The sequence below is a fragment of the Lygodium microphyllum genome, chromosome 5 (genome assembly GCF_053477565.2).
Source record: "Lygodium microphyllum isolate KBCC chromosome 5, Lygodium_microphyllum_v1.1.10, whole genome shotgun sequence".
In the NCBI taxonomy this organism is placed as follows: domain Eukaryota; kingdom Viridiplantae; phylum Streptophyta; class Polypodiopsida; order Schizaeales; family Lygodiaceae; genus Lygodium; species Lygodium microphyllum.
The window spans coordinates 165,138,167-165,159,389 of record NC_141139.1 but is presented as its reverse complement, the minus strand read 5'-3'; the positions used below and the strand labels follow the sequence as shown (position 1 = coordinate 165,159,389).

The 21,223-nt window shown below is 41.8% G+C and overlaps 1 protein-coding gene across 4 annotated transcripts in view; it reads right to left on the bottom strand.

Annotated features, from left to right (window-relative positions):
* LOC148036640 (Ankyrin repeat family protein) overlaps positions 1-7,850 on the bottom strand; it is a 45,257-nt gene extending 37,407 nt beyond the window's left edge. For all 4 annotated transcript variants that reach the window (XM_087678671.1, XM_087678672.1, XM_087678673.1 and 1 more), the window contains exon 1: positions 7,571-7,850. In XM_087678671.1, the coding sequence (XP_087534797.1) occupies positions 7,571-7,647 (77 nt within the window). In that variant the 5' untranslated portion in view covers positions 7,648-7,850. The remainder of the gene's footprint in view (positions 1-7,570) is intronic.
* Positions 7,851-21,223: the final 13,373 nt, after the last annotated feature.

Below are 21,223 nucleotides of genomic sequence, written 5' to 3'. Positions count from 1 at the left end.
GGAGAGGGGGACGAGCTCTCATTTAGATTGGGGTGAGAGGTAAGGGGGTTAGAATCCCGAGCGGGGTTTTCCTTCCTCTTCGCCCGCGAGAGCGCACCTTTTCCTCATTGTGCTTCTCCTCGCCCGTTGGAGAGAGACCTCAAGACGGTTCCGTGACGCATTGTGCCGAGACCGCAAGGGGGTGAAAGACAAGTCCCAAGGGAAGATTCGTAATAGCTCCTTAGCCCGCTGTAAAGCCTTGCTGGTAATAGCATATCTATGCTACTTGCCACGAATGCAAGATACACATGGCATGGGGCTCACCCCAATTTCTAGCAAGCCACGCACCAGCTGACCACAAACTACCTTCCGAAGGTACTTATAGTTGAGGTGGCCAAACCGAGCATGCCATAGCTTGATTAGAGTCTGTAAAAAAAGAAGAGAAAAAAAGGAAAAAGAAGGCCACATCTTGTAGACTCCTTTCTCCTCATGTCCTACACAAAGTACTAGCAGATATGTTTGTTCATGGCTGAGTTTGTGCATGTGATTCAATAGGTTAGGGCACCAATTTATTTTCCAAATTATTTAGGCATTTTATTTTGCCTGATTTGATGTGTATTGGCATTTATTGCAGCCAGTTGAATGTTGACAGACCTATCATTTTCAAGGCACTTTTTTCTACCTATATTAGTTAGTCTGCCTCCTCCTCCACATTCATTCATTTGTCATCACTTCCAGCAAACTTGGTGGAGAGAGGACCCGGTGCCAACGCCTTCACAACCAGTGACTCACATTGGTTTTGTACTATCTCATGTCTTGGTGTATGGATTCCATTTCCCAAGCATTCTTCTAGGTTCTCTTCTTTTGCAGGGTTCTTCTTTTTTCTCTGTCTTGTGTTTAGCAATCTATTTCAGCATATGTATATGCTTCCATTGCTGCATCCACTTCTAACATGGTATCAAATTGCAAGATCTATGTTCCTGCTGATATTATTCTGCTGATTTCAGGCCTTTATTACCCCTTTTGATCAGGCAACCTGCTGCTAATTACTATCCAGCCTGCCTATCGTCTACTGCAGCCTGCATTTTGTGCCCAAGAATCTGCGTTTTCAGCCTGCGACAGCTGTCAGTCTTGTTTTTGTCAATTTGCTGCATTTATTGCTTCTTTCAGCCTACGTTTTGGTTTTCTGACCTTACTTGCTCCTGGACGATTGTGCCTGCAGGACGTTTTTTCTGTTTCTGGCAATTTTTGACTGTCCTTTTGATTTTTTGCAGCAGTCACCTTTCTTTTCTGATCTGACTTTTGTTTACACTGCATGTGAACTCTCGTTTTGTGCAGTCTTTACTGTTGGTTTAGCTATCTTCTCTCTCTGTCCACCTTCTATCCTGTATGTTCTCTTCCTATTATTTCTAGATGGCTCCTCCGTGCACTTCTACTAATAATAAGTTACATGGCCTTGACTATCTAACTTGGAGTGTTGTTATGAAAGCTTGGTTTGTGCAAAAGCGGATCTAGTACATTGTTTGTGGAGGTATTCCACATCCTTAGCATCCTTTTCCAGTTCCAGACGATATTGATGAGGACAACCATGAGGAAGTTGTGTTTACATGGGATACGGATGATGCGCGTGCCTATTCTACTCTTCTCCGACATATTTCTAAAGAAGTTCTACCGGAAGCTACCTTCCATAGGACATCTCCCGAAGTATTGTCAAAGCTTTAGATGTTGTACAAGGCACCTTCCACCATGCATGCATGCAATGACACTTTATGGACAGCTCCAATAGATGACATTCAAGCCTAAGGACACTATTCAATCATTTTTGCTCCATGTTACATAGGTACAAGACCAACTTTGACACATGCAGTCTCTTTCAAAGGCACACCTTGTAGAGACGGTACTCTACAAGCTCCCCCCAAAGTTCGATGGAGTGGGCAATGCTGTGAGGATGCAGTCATCCTTGACACCTGTGAGTGAGCTTTACCCATATGTCCTCGATGTTGCTTAAGCACGAGGCATCTTTGTGTCTACAAGGGAGGCTTCCATCACATTATGAAGATTCTAATGAAGCTCTTGCAGCTTTTGAGAGGGGTGACAAGAAGAAGAAGTCCAAGGTCTAGTGTTATCACTGTGGTAAAAAGGGACACTTGTGGAAGGACTGTAAAGAGTTAACGCCTTCAAGGAAGAAGGAGAAGATGAAGAAGCAGGATCCAGACTCTTTTGCTCAAACATCCTCTTCCTGAGACTCCGATTCATATCCTTTGGCCCAAGCAAAGGCCAAACCGCGGAAGGGATCGTCATCTTCCAGATCGATGGAAAGGCTTGTTTGCCCCTTCCTCTGCTACTTTCTACTATAGGTGATGCGGTCATCCCTCACAACTCTCCAGTGCCAAAGGGTGGTGAGATGGGGTAAGTAAACCTCATCTATATAGGTATACCGGTAAACAAGTTCCAAACAAGGACATCCCTAATGCATCGATTGGAGTCTGGCAAGTTCAAGCCCTAGAGTTGGGATTGACATCCAAGTTTATAATGGACTGGTACGTGACAGAGAGCAGGATTGGCTCCTAACCTAAGCTCACATGAGGGGACACTTTGGCAATCTGCTGAACAAAGGCGAGGAATCCATGGTCACATATGTTCAAAGGCATTTTTGATAGGATGGTCTTCTATGCTACTTTGAGACATTGTTGACTGACATTGAGAGCTGCTATGATTCTTCTCTATTTTCAGAAGCTAGTATGATTAATATCGACATCAGGTTCTCTCTGAGGCACCTTGGTGGTGGCTTATGCACCCATTACTTGGATATCCATGGTTCTACTCTGGCGGTCCTTGTATATACTATGATGGGACATTATCATTGTATATTGTGTTGTATCAAATCACCCATGATCTAAGAGAGGGTGTTAGCAGATATATCAGTTCATGGATGAGTTTGGGCATGTAATTCAATGGTCTACGGCACTAGTTTATTTCCTAGATTACTTAGGCTTCTAATATTGCTTGATTTGATGTGTATTGGCATTTATTGCAGCCAATTGGCCAGCATTTAATACTAGCCAACCTGTCATTTTCATGGCACTCTTTTCTACCTATATAGGTCAATATGCCTCCTCCTCCACATTCACTCATGTCATGACTTCCAACAAACTTGGTAGAGGAAGAAGCCGGTGCCAATGCCTTCACAACTAGTAACTCACATTGGTTCTATATTGTCGTGTCTTGGTATATGGATTCCATTTCCCAAGCATTCTTCTAAGTTCTCTTCTTTTGCAGTGTTCTTTTCTCCCCGTGTTGTGTTCAAAAGTTTATTTCAGCATATGTATACACTTCCATTATTGCATCCACTTTTGACACAAAGAACCTATCAAGATACACCATAAATAACTTGGAAGGAGTCCTTATCAGACTCACCTGTTAAACCAAGAGCACAGATCTTGCTCACTGAAAGGAGATGATACCCTAGACTCCACACATAGAGCACCTCTGATGTGTGGGCACCGCCTTGCCCATCCAAAATCAACTGCATATCACCCTTGCTTTTGATGGGGACCAAAGAACTGTCACCTATCAGAATTTGCCCATGCATCGGACACAAACAGGCAATTCTATCTAAAGGAGTCATATGGAGGAAAGCGCCATTGTCCACAATCCCCTCACGTGACGGTGGAACCATCTGTCAAAAGTGGAGCAACAATGGAAATGTAAACATATGTTGTAATAAACTGCTAAAACACAAGACATAAGAGAAAGGGAAAGAAAAAACACAATACACATAAGAACTCAAATGTATGCTCGAGAAATGGAATCCATATATCCAACACGAGACAGTCACATACAACAGTGAGTCATTGGTTGTGTGGGCACCGGGACTGGCTCCTCTCTCCATGGAGTCTCCACACATGTGATGGCACATGAGTGATTGAGTGAGAGGAGGCACGGGAATATATATAGGACAAAAATATGTCCTCAATATGACCAAGTCGGCTAGCATTTAATGCTGGTCTACCAACAATAAATGCTCAATATGACCAAAATAAAGACCATAAAAAATGCTTAAAATATCCTAAATAATGTACCCAGCCTCTGCATGCACAAACTCACACATGAGCTGACATATCTGCTAACACCATCATCGTTGCATTAGTGTGTTAGCAATTTGGTCAGCTCATGTGAGTTTAGTTCATGCTTGATATTTCTAAGCATTTTAGGTATTTTATTGTGGCATTGACAATGCTTATTTGGGCATTTTATGTTGGCTAACCTGCTGCCATTTATGGCATATTTTTGTTCTTTATATTCAGGTTCCTCCTCAGTCAGTCATTCATCACTTATAGATTCTATTGGAGAGAGAGAGAGCCAGTGTCATTACCTACGAGCCGGAGACTCACTATTATTTGTGACATTTTTGTGTTTGGTATATGGATTCCATTTCCTAAGCATTCTTCTAAGTTCTCTTTTTTACAGTGTTCTTCTGTGTCTTTTCTTTCTCTCTTGTATCCTTGTGTTCAACAGTTTATTACAACATTTGTTTATGCTTCCATTGTTGCATCCACTTCTGACACGGTGGCCATCAAAGGAACATTCTCTATCACTTCCAAATGGAGGAAGGAGGCCAATGAAGAAACAACCACCACTCCCTAGTCCTTCATGGTCTTCTCTTTAATATTATCCTTCTTGGCCTTGTTGGGGCAATCTTTCTTCCAATGACCTATCTTGCCACATGTGGCAAGTAGAGACTCCTTGGATGTCCTATTTGGACTTCTCGTCCTTCTTCTTCTTCTTCTTTTTCTTCTTCTTCTTCTCTTGGGAAGGCTGACTGGTCAAAGCCTCCGACTTGATAGCGTTCTAAACTTTAAGTTGTTCCTCTTAGTCCAAGACCATAGGAACCAACTCCTCCCACTTGAGGATCTTTTCTCGGCCTAAAGCAATCAAGGCAAAATAGAATACACTGAATTAGGGCGGTAATTGAGAGAGGAGAGTTATCGCCATGTCCTCCGAGGTAATCACCTTCCCTGTGTTCTAGACTTGCATTTGTAATTTCCAAAGCTTATTAATATGCTCGCACATAGAAGAAGTCTTGTTAGGACTCAAAGTCCTCATCTAAACCTCCAGAAACACCCGTTTCATCGCAATTATCCAATTATACATTTGATCTAACTCTAGCTATATCTCCTTAGCCACAATTAAGTGCTCGACGTGAGCAATCACAACTAGAGATGCAAGAGAGAAAGAGGAAAGAGCATATGCGGGCATTCAATTTGTCCCAATGTGAATGTACCTTCATTAACTCAACTTTCTCATTTGCAAAAAGCTTGGAGGCATTACGAGCTATAGGACGGCCTCTAGCTTCAATCACAAGATCCGCCAAATCATAAAACTCAATTATGGCAAGCATCATTAAGCATCAAATGCAGTAATTCTCCCCATCAAGCTTCTAATCCAAAGGAAGAGCCAACAACAAGAGGACCTTACAGTTCATAATAGCCTGAAACTCCGCATCAATTTGATCGACGTTGTAAATGGAATGACTTGCACAAAAACAAGGGTAGCCCCCTCTGACTCCGCGCACGGTGCCAATGCCTACTAGGGCTTCCTCCACTTGTCCTCAAAGAGTTTCACCCACCGGAGGTGATGAAAACTCAAAATCTACTCCAAGAGGCTGAAAACATAGCCTTCTCACCTTCACTAAAAGCAAAAACCTGCAAAAAACAGCAACTTCGCTCCTTTTCTACACTTGACCTATTCACCTCACTCTCCATAGGCTGAAAACGCAAACTTTGGTTGCGAAGAATTCTCTCGATCAGGTCTGCCCGCAATCAATCAACCCTTCTACTTTGCTCTAATACCACATGTAGTGAATGCAAGCGCATATGGACAAGACTGAAAGACAATGAACACGAGAGAAAAGGGAGAGAGAAAAGAGAGAATAACACAAAAATTTGCAATCAATGAATGGTGAAATGAAAAAGGCAAATATACAAGGGGCTCTCCAAGTATCCCCTCGAGCCGATATCTCTCTCCAACACCTGAAAAGACAAGTAAGGAGGATAGGCAGCCCACTGACTATAAATAGGAAGAAAAGGACCAATAAAATAATGCAAGCGACCAGCAAACTCAACATAAAGCTTCCGACTACTACTCAAACAATAAAATAATCAATGATTTCCCTAGTAGCTGCCACGTGACACTGTCACTTGCCCGATTACTGTCTACTAACCTACCCAAGAAATAGTGACTACAACTAGTGACTGCTGGAAATGCCCAAAACTAACAAGAAAAATGCATAACTCCACCCCAAAGAACTGACTGCACCAACTATAGCCTAAGAATGCTAGTCCAAGGGATGACTAATCTCTAACAAAGTTTAGTCACTTGATAGAGAGACGGTCACCATGTTCTCTAGTGGCATATTTGGTTCTATTTGGTTGATGAACAAATGGTTGCTACATCACTTGTTGACCCCTCGGACTTTACTCAGATGGTAGTTTCATGTTGGAGACAAAAGTTGACTTCTACTATGGCATGGGCTACACAATGCCTAGCACATTCACCTATGCGACTTTTGGCATTCCCTAATCTCCTCTACTACGACATCTATTCTCCTTGGGTGCATATCTCAGCACCAAGTGAGGATATCCTTGTCCTATAGTAGTGGAGTGGCACTCTTCACAACTTCTCAGGCCAAAACGGGATATTTGTAAGAGGGCAAAGGTAGGGCATGTTGATGCTTACCGTACATTCATATGATGTGGTTACCATACATTCACATGAAGTGGTGGACTAACAGAGGCTTTCTACATGCATTGATGTAGTCTAGTGGGTCAACCCAAGAGCTGATTTAACTTACTAAAGATTGCCAATGATCTCCCAAATCCCCATATAAGAGTCCACACAATTTTATTACTCTTGGGTTCTTGGCCCTATTTCCTTAGAGAGGTTATGCTCTTCACTTGCTCGAGATTGTTGTGGAGCCACTATTGAGCCCATATACCATAAATTCAGAAGGCAATAGAGCTCACCCCTTCACACTTGAAGGGCACCAACTATGCAGTTTTCAGACTTGCACCATTATCTGCTCAAGAACATACTTTGTCTCACCATACGCATTACATTACGTGCAAGTCCAACTTGACAAACAGCATATTTCTTTCACAATATATTTCAATTGGCAACTCACAATGACTTGTTAATATAAATTACAACCACTACTCTCACATTACATTACAATGGACAACTTCCGATGACTTATGAGTACAAGGCACAACCTTAGCACTGAATGCCATGTTTACAGATCGAGTAGGCATTACTCGACTAGGGATCCATTAGAACAAGCTGGTCTTTCGACGTTAGCACCATTCAACGACATCGAGCTGAATTCTACAGAACTGAATCCTACAGGAGTAATACGAGAGTCTGTAATAGGCACCTGTGCTTAATAGGTAACGTATACCTGGATCGCGTGTAACGGACCTCCGCCTCGCCCCCCCCCCCCCCAACAACCCACACACACACACACACACACACACACACACGCTCTCTCTCTCTCTCTCTCTCTCTCTCTCTCAGTAGAGCAATGTTGACGTACTCGTCGTTTGAAGGTAGAGAAGGCAGAGTTGCAGACAGCACATCGAGCGGATTCTTGGAATGGAGGGGGCACTTCATCCATGGCTTTCAAAATAGATACACGCACCGCAGTTGAGATTATCACAGTCCGGTGATCAACGTATCCGATCCTGTGACAGTGTCATCGACTCCTAGATCTCTCTCGCTCTCTTAATACGCGCTCTTTTGGGTAGCCTCATGTGCCCAAAGACCTTTCTCGTTATCTAAAGTCTGAACTCGGTCGACACTTGCAGCCAGCCAGGTTTCGGTAAGTGACTTTTTTTCTTAGATTTAGTTTTTGCTATATGTATGTAAAATGAATTTGTCTCTTTTGAACAAAAGTGAGTTTGTATTTTTTTAATATATAACTAGCGTTCTGCGCGCGTCGAAACGGCAAGCGAAGTTGCAACAATCCATTTCTCATCTTTCTCTCTCCTCTTTTTCCTCTCTCTCTCTCTCTATCTCCCTCCCCCAAATTCCCTATGTTTAATTTTCTCTCTCTCTCTCTCTCTCTCTCTCTCTCTCTCTCTCTCTCTCTGCCTTTTATTTTAGTTTTTTTTTCCTCTCCTCATTTTCTCTCTCTCCTTTTTTTCTCTCCCCGCTTTTCTTCTCTCTCTCTCTTTTTATTCTCCCCGCTCTCTTCTCTCTTTTCCTTCTCTCTCCCTCTCCTCTTTTTTTCTTATTTTCTTCTTCTCTCTCTCTCTTCATTCTCTTTTTAAAATTTTTCTTTTCTCTCTCTATCTCTCTCTCTCTCTCCTTTTCTTCTCTTTGCACTTTTCTTCTCTCTCTCTCTCTCTCTCTCTCTCCTCTCTTTTCCTTCTCTCTTTCTCCTCTATTTTTTATTCTCTCTCTTTTTAAATTTTATCTTTTCTCTCTCTATAATTCTCTCTACATGTTTTCTCTCTTCTTCTTCTTCTTTCACTTTCTTCCCTCCCCCCTCATTCCCTTAAAGTATGTAAATGTTATCTTTTTCTTATATATAATTCTCTCTTTATGTTTATATTATCTCTCTTCTCCTCTCTCTCTCTCTCTTCGTTCCCTTTTCTTCTCCCCTTTCTCCTAATTTTCCTTTTTTTATTCTCTCCCTCTCTCTTTTAAATTTTATCTTTTTATTCTCTTCTTTTCTCTTTTAAATTTTATATTCTCTCTCTCTCTCTTCCCCCCTCTCTCCTTCTCTCTCCCTTCCTCTCTCTCAAAAAATATTTAAATTTTAAAAAGACTTTTCTCTTTTTTCTTTTTTCCCATCTCTCTTCATCTTTTCCTCTCTCTTCTTTTTATTATTCTTCCTCTCTCTCTCTCTCTCTCTCTCTCTCTCTCTCTCTCTCCTTTCCTTCTCTCTCCTCTTTTTTCTTTTTTTTCTTCTCTCTTTAAATTTTTTTCTTTTTTTTTTCTTTTAAATTTGATCTTTCCTCTCTCTATAATTCTCTGTGTGTTCAAATTCTCTCTCTTCTTCTTCTTATTTTCTCTCTCTCATTTTCTTCTCTCTGTCTTTGTCCCCCCTCTCTCCTCTTTTTTCCTTTTTTCTTTTCCTCTCTCTCTCTCTTAAATTTTATATTTTATCTCTCTATAACTCCCTTTCTCTCTATTCCCTCCCTCTCCTCTTCTTTCTTTTTTGCTCTTTGTGTGTGTGTGTGTGTGTGTGTGTGTGTGTGTGTGTGTGTGTGTATATCCCTCCTTATTTTAATTAAACAAAAAGTTTACATTAAAAAGTTTAATCTGAGAGAGAGAGAGAGAGAGAGAGAAAACCTAGGCCCTACGCATGAGAGAGAGGGGGGAGGAGGAGAAGAAAAATGTTTAATTAAAAAAAGACTATTCTCTTTCCTCTTTCTCCCCCTTCTCTCTCTGTCTTCTTCTCTCTCTCTCTTTTATTCTATCTCCTTCTCAAAGTGTGTGAAAAACTACGTTCGAAAAATTTTAAATTAAAAAAAGTTTTTAAAATATTTAATTTAAAAAAGTTTAAAATAAAAAGTTTAATCTTTGTATGTGTGTGTGTGTGTGTGTGTGTGTGTGTGTGTGTGTGTGTGTGTGTGAGAAACTTTTGATTTAAAAAGAAGTTTGATTTAATTAAAGGAGAGAGAGAGAGAGAGAGAGAGAGAGAGAACCTAAGCCCTACACATGAGAGAGAGGGGGGAAGGGGGAGGAATTTAATTAAAAAGGGAAGGGGGTTTTAATTTAAAAAAGGGAGGTGAGAAAAGGAAACTTTAATGAAAAAAAGAAAGATGAAGAGAAAATGAGATATTACACGTGAGAAAGAGAGGAGCGGAGGGGGTTTTGATTAAAGAAAAGAGGTTTGGAAAAGGGGGTAAGTTCGGGAAGCCCTCTAGAGATTCGAGGCTTTCCGAACCTATAGCTAAAATAATATAGTAATAAGATATTAGCCTTACTAAATTCAATGTGTTTTTAACAATATATAAGCAAAATAAAACATAGTTTTTAAACTATACATTTCGTGAATAACACTCACAAGTTTTTTTTTAAAGCTAGTTAGATTTGACTTCAAACTTATTGTATAGGCTCGATCCTTTTGTTGATAAAGTGTACCTTGCAAAACATAAAGTTAATTAGCCAAAGTCTAAAACGTGGTGAGTTTGACATTTCAATTAAAGTTTTTTTGGTTAAGATTTAACTTATAGCTTTGTAAAAGTATATTAATAACAAAAAAAAGCAAATAACATTCTATATAAGTAGCATATCTAAGAGTTGGCACTAGTTTCTTCATTGTTTTATAATTATGGTGGAAGGTATCGTTCTCCCGTCTTTCAAAAAGATATGGACTTTTCTTAATTTTTCTTTACTTTCGCTTACTACTCATTGTGATAAAAAGTAAAAAAGATGTATTCTAACCAGTTTCTTGAAAGATTGTATGTATAAAGATTGTAGTTCCCTTTGCTAAAGTCAAGCCTGCAATGATGAGGCTAAATTGAAGAAGCAAACTGCATTGATTCTATATAGAACAATCATTATTTTCATATTTATAAAATAAGAATAATTATGAATTACCTAATAATGAATAACTATGTACATAAATGTGTCTATATATGTCATATGTCTAAATTATCACTAGAGCATTATAGTGTAATTAGTTAACTAATTAAATATTATAGTATTAATTATCACTATTATACTATAGTTGATGGCATTGTTATTTATTAGATATTAACAACATTATTAATTATCATCACTACTGCTACAACAACATAGTTAATAGCATGAACGGCATAGTTAAATACATAAGACTCAAATTTCTACTTTGAATTACCCATTGGGAATTGAAAGTAACATCGCTAGAAGAGTCCTCACAACATCCGAACCACAAATCACCAAATTATGCTTGATTATATTATTGGACAACCTTCCACATTGCTTGCGGAGACAATAATGTATAGGGCTAGGTTAAGATTGAACCAAATTAGTCGTTAGCCTTATTTAGCATTAACATTCAAGATTCGTTCAATTCTAAAGCAGGTTTTAATTTTGAAAAAGGTTTTTGCTTGTGAGCAATGAGGAAAAATACAAAAAAGAACCTACCGTTAGTTGGGCATGTAAAGAATAGTTAATAATATATTCACTCATTAATGATTAAAAGAATCTTGGGGAGAGTAGTCTACTAAGGGCCATGCCACACCTAAGTCGATAGACTTAACAAAGTAAAAGGGAGAGTGAAAGCACCAAGTCCATCCGCACATTGACTATGCAAGGGCTCCACTTGTGCCAACAAGTAGAGAAAAAGAGAGGGTGTTTGAGGTGAGAGAGAGCTACTTATAGGAGAGAGAGAAATGTATTCACAAGAGAGAATATGATTTCCACCAATCAAGGAATGCCAAGACTTTGGACTTCTCCGAGTTCATAGAGTACAACCATTTTTAGAGATACTCCACAAACTCCCTAAAGCTCTAATACAAAGTTAAGAGTGATCAAATAAACTAGCCACGCGTTTGACTATGTAAACTTGTACAAGTGAATTTTACTTAGGTGTCACTCGGCTTGATTGAGGGGCCAATCCACACATCAATAAATTTTATAATTTAATTAATTAAAAATTTTCACCAATGAGTTTCAACATTCAATGAGGCATTTTTCCTTCATTGAGATCATAGGTCGTCATCATCGAAATGTGGCCATATTGTCTTAAGATGCTAACAAGATGTCTTGCACTTCCATCATGTGTGCAATATGTAATGGACCAAAGAGCAAACTAGTTAATGATTAGAGTGGGTCTTAGTAGAGGAATATGAGCTAAACAGTGGCAGTTTACTCCCACACGTGGGATCGTTGAAGAAAGCACGAGTGAAAACGATGAGTCGATGAGAAGATGTTAACTCTATAGCAAACAGCTTAAAGCTGAAGCACTATGATGTGGCGCTAGATGGCAAGGGCTCCAAGCAAACTATTCGACCAGGTTTCAAGCACAACAAAGAGCCCAAATCAATTAATATAAGAAAAGATATCAAATTTGTGCATTGAAGCCAATCCACATTTGGTTTCCTAATTGTTAGTGGCTTCACTTGGTAAAAACATGGAAGACTAAGGCAATGCATCAAATAAGAAAATCACACTCCACGCAAATAAGGTTGTTCAAATGTTCTCAAGCACAACACTAAAGTGGTTTTGGTATCTGTTGCATGCCACCTTCCTAAAGATATGGGGGCTATGAGCTGGTTCAATACCTTTCTTCAATCTAAGGGATCAATTGATATGATCGAAGGAACTCAGATATAAAGGAAAATAAATTACTAACCATAGGGTCCATAATTAGACCATTTGTTCGTAATACTGAAGGTTGATACATTAAACCTTAACAAGGTGATGTAGGCACTCTACCTTGCATAATAAATGGGTTGATCTAGCTTCCAGAATCCCTTCTAGCATAGGAATACACCTAAATTGAAGATCCAAGAAGCTTGATTATCAAAGACTTGAACCATTCAAGATCATTGGCTAAGTGAATCCAGTCACTTACCATGTCCAGTTACCACAATCCATGAGAATTCACCTAGCATTCCACGTCTCAATCCTGGAGAATTTCCGTACATCCTTAATAAGGGGGCTATTGAAATTGAAGGTCATCCAAAGTATGAAGTAGAGATTTTCCTTGATTCTAGAGTCTCTCATGGAAGGCTTGAATACCTCATTCATTGGAAAGGTAGTGATACTAGTGAGCAAACATGGGAACAAACCTCCCACATTCATCTAGCACTTTTGCTAAAAGTAAAGGTGTTTCATCAAAGATATCCATTGAAGCCAAGAGTCTTACCAAGAACCCCATTTCTCCTCATGGAACTTGTCACTAAAGGAGCGGTGATGGACACCCAAGGGTCTTCTAAAAAACTTCTAGAAGATTTTAAGAATACTCTTTGGAAGGTTTTAGAAGATGCTTGCATTAGTGCTTACATCAACATTGCCTATTGTCACTTATATAATCAATGATCATGCCATCAAAGATGTCATTATCTAGAAGCTTCCCTTTAACCTCCTTAACTCTTCTATAAATAGGGGTCTTGGGCTATAAGCCATTCACTCTTCCCAACTCCAATTGTGAGGCTCCTACAAGGTAAGCCCTCTCTAGTTTCATTTCAATCCATGTATCTCCAATTCTTGACTTGTATTGTATTTTGGTCTAGTCTTCTTGTCTTTTATTAAGATCTAGCCTTATGGTAAACACCATTGTAGCAATCTTGTATCAAGAAGCATATTGTTGTAATTCTTATCTTGCAATAAAGAATCAAGTTCTATTTCTTCTTCTTCTTCTTCAAGTTAATTCATTGTAAGTTATAAGGCTACAATCCCTATCCTTGTCAAGTTCTTGTTGCCATCATAACAATGTTGATTTTGGGTTGAAATCCCTGGTCTACTAGCCTATTTGTGGAATATATTGTCGAACATCACAAAAGGCATATGTAAAATTTTGTATATTCCCCCTCTTGCTAGTCCTTTTAGGGATAAAATTTGTTTACTATGGGACACCAATGAATGCAAAATCGACTATCTAGATATCAATACAACTTATATGGCAAAACTTAGGCTTAAGTTGGTTTGGAGTAAGTTTGTAGGTGCTTATTATCACTATGGCATATGGGGCACTAGTACAAAGATTACCGTAGTAGTGATGAGGAGCCACAAGCATCAAATCTACTCCTATCAAGTCATCTTGGGCTAAAATTGTTAGAAGTAATCATCAAACTCAATGGAAAAGCAACCCTCAAGAGAATCCAAATGATAAAGGTGCTTGGGAAGTGATCAAAATTGGTAAAAGTAAAGAAAATTAGGCCACAATAATTTGAGAAAGTACTTGAAAGAAGCCATGACAATACAAGTAGGATGTCTTATACCTTCCCTTCATGGCACAATTGGTGGAAAAAAGCCAAAGATATTGGCATCTTTCCATCGATCATTGTTGTTTCTAAATATCACACAAAGCAAGCATGCGATTCCTTGCATTTGTGTAAAGAGGAAAGTTTGTTTATTGTCTAGCATTTTGTATTATAAATTTTATAAACTACTTTTAGTTTTAAGTCCAATGTGAGAGAGAGAGAGAGAGAGAGAGAGAGAGAGAGAGAGAGAGAGAGAGAGAGAGAGAGAGAGAGAGAGAGAGAGAGAGAGAGAGAAAGTTATATTTGACCAAAACTGGCCTATGAGACAAACTGTGATACAACTGATGAGGTCCAGCTATCCAAAACAAAAGTGCTGAATGAAAAGCTAAAAACTGGAAACTGAAAATACGGTGCTATGAGTGTGATAAGTGTCGTGTATGTGTATGTGTGTATGTAGCTCTGGTACTCCAGATAATGGCTACAAAAGGGGAACAAATGTCGGCTGTGATAAGGGGAACAACTGTCGGCTGTGATAAAGTGGTGCGATGTGTATATGTAACAGATGCAGGGAGATATACTATCCTTGGATGTAGTAGCAGTCGAAGTCACTAATAGCAGGTGATCCCTCCTGGATGCAGGATGTGGTACATCGGCGGTGGAGAAAGAGCAAACTGGAGATCTGAGATCCAATGTGTCGAGTGTCGTCAGATCTCAGTATGCTGTCGATGTAGATTAAGAATCCTCCAGATCTCCTGTCGGTGTGGCTGTGGGGTCCGAAACCCACGGATCCTCATGCGGCATCGGGTACGCTGGTCCTCAGCCTGCTGTAGTGTGAGCCCGGAGGTCTGGCTGGAGGCTGGTACAGTAGCTCTCACTCTATCTATCTGAAAGAACTGTGTAATAGTCGTCTGGGTGGGCCCCTCTCTGACTGGGACCCGCTGTGTGCTCTGCTCTCTGATGTGCCATGCCTCTCCCAGAAAACAGCCAAATGATCTCTGATCCATATCAGTCATACATCCCTGAAGTGAGCTGCTCAGTGTGTATCTAGATCTCAACTCTAAGTATGCCGGGCATCTGAGAACAAAAGGCGATGCTAAGTCACGTGGACTGGTTGTCGTGGAGTGGGACAGGGTATATCCTCGGGAGGATAGACCAAAAGGGAAGAAGGTGTATAGGAAGGGACTACACCCAGTCTACACCATCAGAGTTGTTGGTCAAGGCCTCCTATGGTGGCAATATGGGTTGCATGCCCTTCACTTGGAGGTGGGGCTGGTCACACGACTTTTAAAAGTGTGATGTGAGGAGGAACTGAGGAGCTTAGCCTGTCAAACCCCACTCTTCTCCCTGCGCTTGACTATCATTGCTTGTGTGTGTTGATTTTGTTTATACATGGTGACACAAAAATCAGTGTTTATTTATGTACATATCTATGAATCCATGTCACATCACGAGGATAAGAACCAAGTGTAGAACTCGGGGTTGTACCGGAGCATAGCACACGCATCTAGTATTCGTGGTAGCTGACTTAATACCGATAGATATTTTGCCACGTCGAGTAGCATGGAACCTTGACCGAGTCTACTGGCAATATGTAACTCCTCTTCAGTGAGAACCTTATCAATCAAAGGGCCCTGTAGCCTAGTCCCAGCCAAGTCCGCACCCCGAATGTCAGTGAGCACTCGAAGGGAAGTTGGTGCCACGTAGGTTGGGTCTCTTTGAGACCGCCATTTGGCCAATCGCTCTTCTGAGACCGTCATGATCTGAGCCCCTAGTTCGGCCATTATGACGCGGCTTTCGCACCAACGCCGCTCAAACTAACTCTGGCCTGCTGACAGTCGCTTTAGTAGCTCTATGTCTACGAGGTTCGGTTGACAGAGCACTTCATTAAACGTGACAGTTAAGCGTAGTTCGTCAGCCTCCTCGTCAGGGATGAGTCGCATCTATTCATGCAGGAGCCTGTCGTAGTGCCCGTTAAGATGTTCTTGTTCTTCCCATGATAGAGGAAAGGTCAAGTACTCTCCAAGCTGCTCCTTGGGGATCGTGCCCACGTCCGCAAGGACGTAGACACATGCGACCACTTTGAGCTTAGCCTCCAACTCAGTTAAGCATTCTGCGACATTTCTATGTTCAACGAGGGCTTGCTCGGTTGCTATCTCATGCAAAGTTCTAAGAGTTTCCTTAGGCTTTAGCATGGCTGGGGGCTCAGGCCTAGATGAGCAAGATTGGTCAACGCTAGGATTCCTTGTGCTCTTGGGGTTCTCACGTTTCTCCTGAGGTTTTGTTGTTATTTCGTCACGGTTCTTCTCGGATGTGACTGGTATAGATTTGTCACCCTGTTGTGACAGCGTTGTATCCACTCTTGATTGATCAATGTGAGTTCTATTGTCGGTGGATAGAGTGTTGCAAGCAACTGTTGATGGCAACGGTTGCTTTGGTTTTTCAGAGCACACGGATGTGTCTGAGGATTCACCGCTATTAGGAGAGGCATTAATGGGTTCATTGGTGGATGGACTTGAGGCTTTATTCATCGGCTCTTCGGCGCTCTTCGTCTCAATGTCCTTGGGGTCCACAACCACCTGCATCTGTTGCTTGGTCAATGAAGGTGCCTCTCTCGATGACTCAGGACCCTGGGCTATATCGACCGTTGATGTGCTTGGTCGGGCCTCAGCATTTCCCTTCTCTAGTGTGTCCTTATGGGACATAGCCGCGGTTTGCTGAAAAGCCTTGCCCGGTTGTGAGGGCACAACTGCCTCCCTTTTCGGAGAGTCTAGCCCTTCAGCCAACTCCCTTGCGTTTAACTCCTCCAGCCTAGGCTTTAGGCACTTTGAAAGTGCTGGAGTTGTTGAGGGATTTGGTTGCGACACCTCCTCCACAGGTAAACTACTAAGGACACGTTCCACAAGGGGCATTGTCACGGCCAAAGGCTGTGACTGCTGTGATCCCGGATTGGAAGTAGTAGCAACTAGTTCAGTGGGCTGGCTATCCTTGGTGGATTGTGGTGTCAAGTCCCTAGGGCGATCAGAAGTGGTTGTGTCTTTTGTTGGCCTTTGAGCACTCATTTGTGTAGATCGAACATGAGCTGATCTAGTTGCATTAGGTGGCTCAGGCATATCCTTGGGTCGAGAGCTACAGATGGTGTTATGTCCCACCTCTTGGACATTTGGAAGCTTAGATGGAGATGGAGATTGGAATTGAGCAGTCGCCCTTGACAACTGCCGTGGTGCTTCCTGTGTCTATTTGGGAGAAGAGGGCGTAAGAGATCTAGGACTCTTGGGTGGACTTGGCACTCACTGAATGATCTGCTCGAGGTTACTAGACGATTGTGCCATTTGCTTTGTTGAGCAATCAGCCTTGCCTTGAGCAATGTTGTGCCCATGATGCTTGTTCTCCCCTTCGGGAATCAAAGGCTCATTGGGCACTAATGGCTTTTGTGCACGCTCAATGGTTACATATGACATCTGCTTATTAAGCATGCTAGGTTGAGGCTCTTCCTTTTGAACACTCATGTCCCGTTTCTTACCTTGAGACCTAGATTTTCTCTTAGATTTCCTCCTGTGCTTTGTTGCTTTTGATGCACTCTGGCCTTCAATCGACCAGGGAGGTTTGGCAAGGGGTTTTGGCACCCAAATCCACCGGTTGGCTGCATAATACCCTTGAGCCCGAAGCAATGCCTTGGATATCCATCGTGGCGTTGTGCTGGCTCTCCATTGACGCCTCCGTCTATAAGGCTTGGGCTTCTTTCGTGGTCTTCTCCGATATTTGTGAGTCCAAACCCTGTCCTTGGCCTTGTCTCTTGACCTTCTTGTTTCCGCCATGGCCTCACTCACTGGTTCTCGTTGTTCGACCTGTGCTTGTATCAACTCTTCCAACAAGTCCTTGCCCTCATTTGTAGGCTTGACTGTTATGTCATCACCTTCCTTGCCTTTCCCTTGAGGTTCGATGAGGTCACCCTTGCTAAAGGTTGTGACTATCCTCACACCCGGTAGTGTCAGGTGTATCCTCTGTGCTACATAGTCAGCCTCACACTTGGTCGCCCTTTTGAAGGGTCTTCCTAGGAGGGTTTCTTTCCCGCAGCTAGCACTATTTGGAGGAACATGAAATAGGATAGGCAAGCTTTTTGTTTCAATTGTCACAAGGATTTTGCACTTCCCTATGAGTGCTTGTGGGTGTCCCCCATAAGGGCTAAGAGTTGCACTAGTCGGTGTGAGTTACATAAATCACAGAAAGCAAAAAACCTACTTGCCAAGGAGATCAAATACCATCTTCGACCCCCTCGCTTCCTACCTATCTACCTCAAGCATCGGTTCGGGGGAAACCCCTTACTTTGATGCTCGATTCGAAGCGCGTAAGCGCTCAAGGCTTGAATTCGTTGGTCCCGGCAACGGAACCAAAATGTGGGAGCTTTCACTCAACCGCCAAGACCCTCGGACCGCTTATTGTTTCAAGTGTTCCAAGCCGAGCACTAATGGCTACCTCTCACATAGTCGACGCGCCATCCATATCTATGGGTGTAGTGAGCTTACCTTGATGCCGTTCGAGTTACCTCCTCTCCTGCGCACTCCGGTAGCTCCACGATCCAAGTGCAAGCTTCAAGCAAGCTCCATCCTCAAGCTCCACGCTCCAAGCTCCATTGCCGCGAGCAAGACAAGAGAAGAGAAGAGAAGAGAAGAAGAGAGGAGACGATGGAGAGCTTCTCCTCCTCGGTCCCTCACCCTCACACACTCACTCCCTCACACTCTCACACTCCCTCTCTCAAGCACAAGCTCAAGCAAGCAAGAAGAAGAAGAAGAAGAAGAAGAGGAGAGCTACCTTTGGCCACACACAAGAATGAGCTTTTCATTCACTTTTCAACTTTATATACAAAACCCTAAATCCCTTTTGGGCGGTCATCCCCTTTTCCCCTTTTTACATGGCCGGCCATAGCCTAGGCCCTTTTTCCCATTGTCCTTCTATCTTCCTAGCTTCCTTTCCACCGCCCGTCTACATTTACAAATTGCACGGGTGAGAGTCCGGCACTCTTTTACAAGATTTCAAGGTGCGCCTTTTTATTTTAAAATGCGCATTTTCCCCTTTTGCCTTTGCCTTGGACTTTTAAGGTTGCCCTTGTGCTTTTGGCCTTTTCTCCTTTTCTTTCTTCAGTCGGGCTACCTTTTTTCGGCCTTTGCCCTGCGTCTTTTCCACTTCCTTTTGCTTTCTTCATGTTGGGGTTAACAATCATGATCACCTGAGGTCTCTCCATCAATGTCCATACATAGTCAGCAAGGCCTGGCCCCCATATAGCTGCTCCATACATCAGTGCTGGAGTGACTAGAGTATCAAAGAGCCACCCCTTGGTGCGGGGCTCTTGGAAATGTGCCTGATGACACTGTCGCTCCATAAGAGCCAATGCTGAGTATCCTCTAGTGAGGCGGTCACGAGCTGCATGTGTCATCGAGAAAGTCCCTGAAGCTGCTGTAAAGGTGACTCCCAAATAAGAGAGAGAGAGAGAGAGAGAGAGAGAGAGAGAGAGAGAGAGAGAGAGAGAGAGAGAGAGAGAGAGAGAGAGAGAGAGAGAGAGAGGAAACCATTCTAAATATTACATGATGAAGCAAGCGCAGGTCTTCTTACCATCGTGTATAGATGAGATTGTATGTATATCTAGCATTCTTTATTTTATAATGAGAGAGAGAGAGAGACACAGAGAGAGAGAGAGAGAGAGAGAGAGAGAGAGAGAGAGAGAGAGAGAGAGAGAGAGAGAGAGAGAGAGAGAGAGAGAGAGAGAGAGAGAGAGAGAGAGAGAGAGTAAACCATTCTAAATATTACATGAAGCAAGCGCAAGTCTTCTTACCATCGTGTATAGATGAGATTGTATGTATATCTAGCATTCTTTATTTTATAATGAGAGAGAGAGAGAGAGAGAGAGAGAGAGAGAGAGAGAGAGAGAGAGAGAGAGAGAGAGAGAGAGAGAGAGAGAGGGAGGGGGGAGGGAGGGAATGAGGAGATGAGAGAAAATAAGATAAAACAAAAGGCAAAGATGGAGAGAGGGAGAAAGAGGATTTATAGAGAGAATTGGGGGGGGAGAGAGAGAGAGAGAGAGAAAGAGAGAGAGAGAGAGAGAGAGAGAGAGAGAGAGAGAGAGAGAGAGAGAGAGCAAGAGAAATAAAACATATTAGAAATGGACAGGGAAAAGAGAGAGAAAGAGGATTATTGATCGAAGTACGCACCAACTTTGCTTGCCGCTTTGTGGCAGCTGCCGTGAAAGCGTTCCGTGCATGTGGAATGCTAGTACAAGTTAAAATGAAGCAAAAACCAATATTAAAGAATCAAGGCGTCAAGTGAGTGACATCGTGGTACGTACAAGTTAAAAACCAAACAAAAGCCAATATTAGAGAATCAAGGTTTCAAGTGAGTGACATCGTGGCACATCACCAACCAAGGGAATAACCAAGTTTGGAGATATAGAATATATTAGATGTTGAATGATATATTAAAATATTAATAGTGCATGCAAAAATAATATTCCCTACAAAATAAGAGAACTAGCCAATAGAATTCATGATTCTAGCCATGTCTTTGCTATCCATTTTTCCTAATGAACATGACATGCTAATATACCATTTTACTTTGGAAAAGACACATTCTGATCCAACTTTGGCATTGTTGCCTTCAAGCTCTCTCTTAACCTTGGCTACCTAGATGAGTTGGAGGGTGAAAATGCTCACAATTTGGTGGCTAAAAGATGGTGGGTTACCAAGGCCAAAAACATCAAACTATCTTGGTTGTTGCCTTGGATCCCAAGCCTTTGCAAGATGCCTTGCCAGGTGGTTTTGGCAATACAACCGTCCCATAAGGCATGCTGAGAGTGTCCTCTTCACCATAAAAGCAAGGAGACCACCTCCCAATTTTATACACACCCACACTTTCTTCCCCACACTTAACACTTCTGTAAAACATCATTCATTAGACTCCCAACCCTTTCCCCTCTCTTCTCCTCTCTCTCAAGCTAATAAACCATTAGAATTTCCCTCCTAAATCACCCTCAAATCATCCTTAATTGTAGTAATAATGTATGAATTCTCACTACTCTCTCTCCATTATTGCTAGATATGATCTTATTTTAAGAAGATTCTCTATATTTTTTTATAGGAGAGTTCTTTGACTCAAGCTATGGGGGGGAGAATGGATACAACTCACCTATGATGGAACTTGATTAAGTACAAAATTGGTCAACAAAACATCTAGATGGAGCTTTCACATTGGTGGAACCGCCTTAATGTAGCTTTGGTGGTGTTAATTCCTGTTCTATCTTAACCTCCTTCTAAACACCCTCAAGGCCTATATAAAGA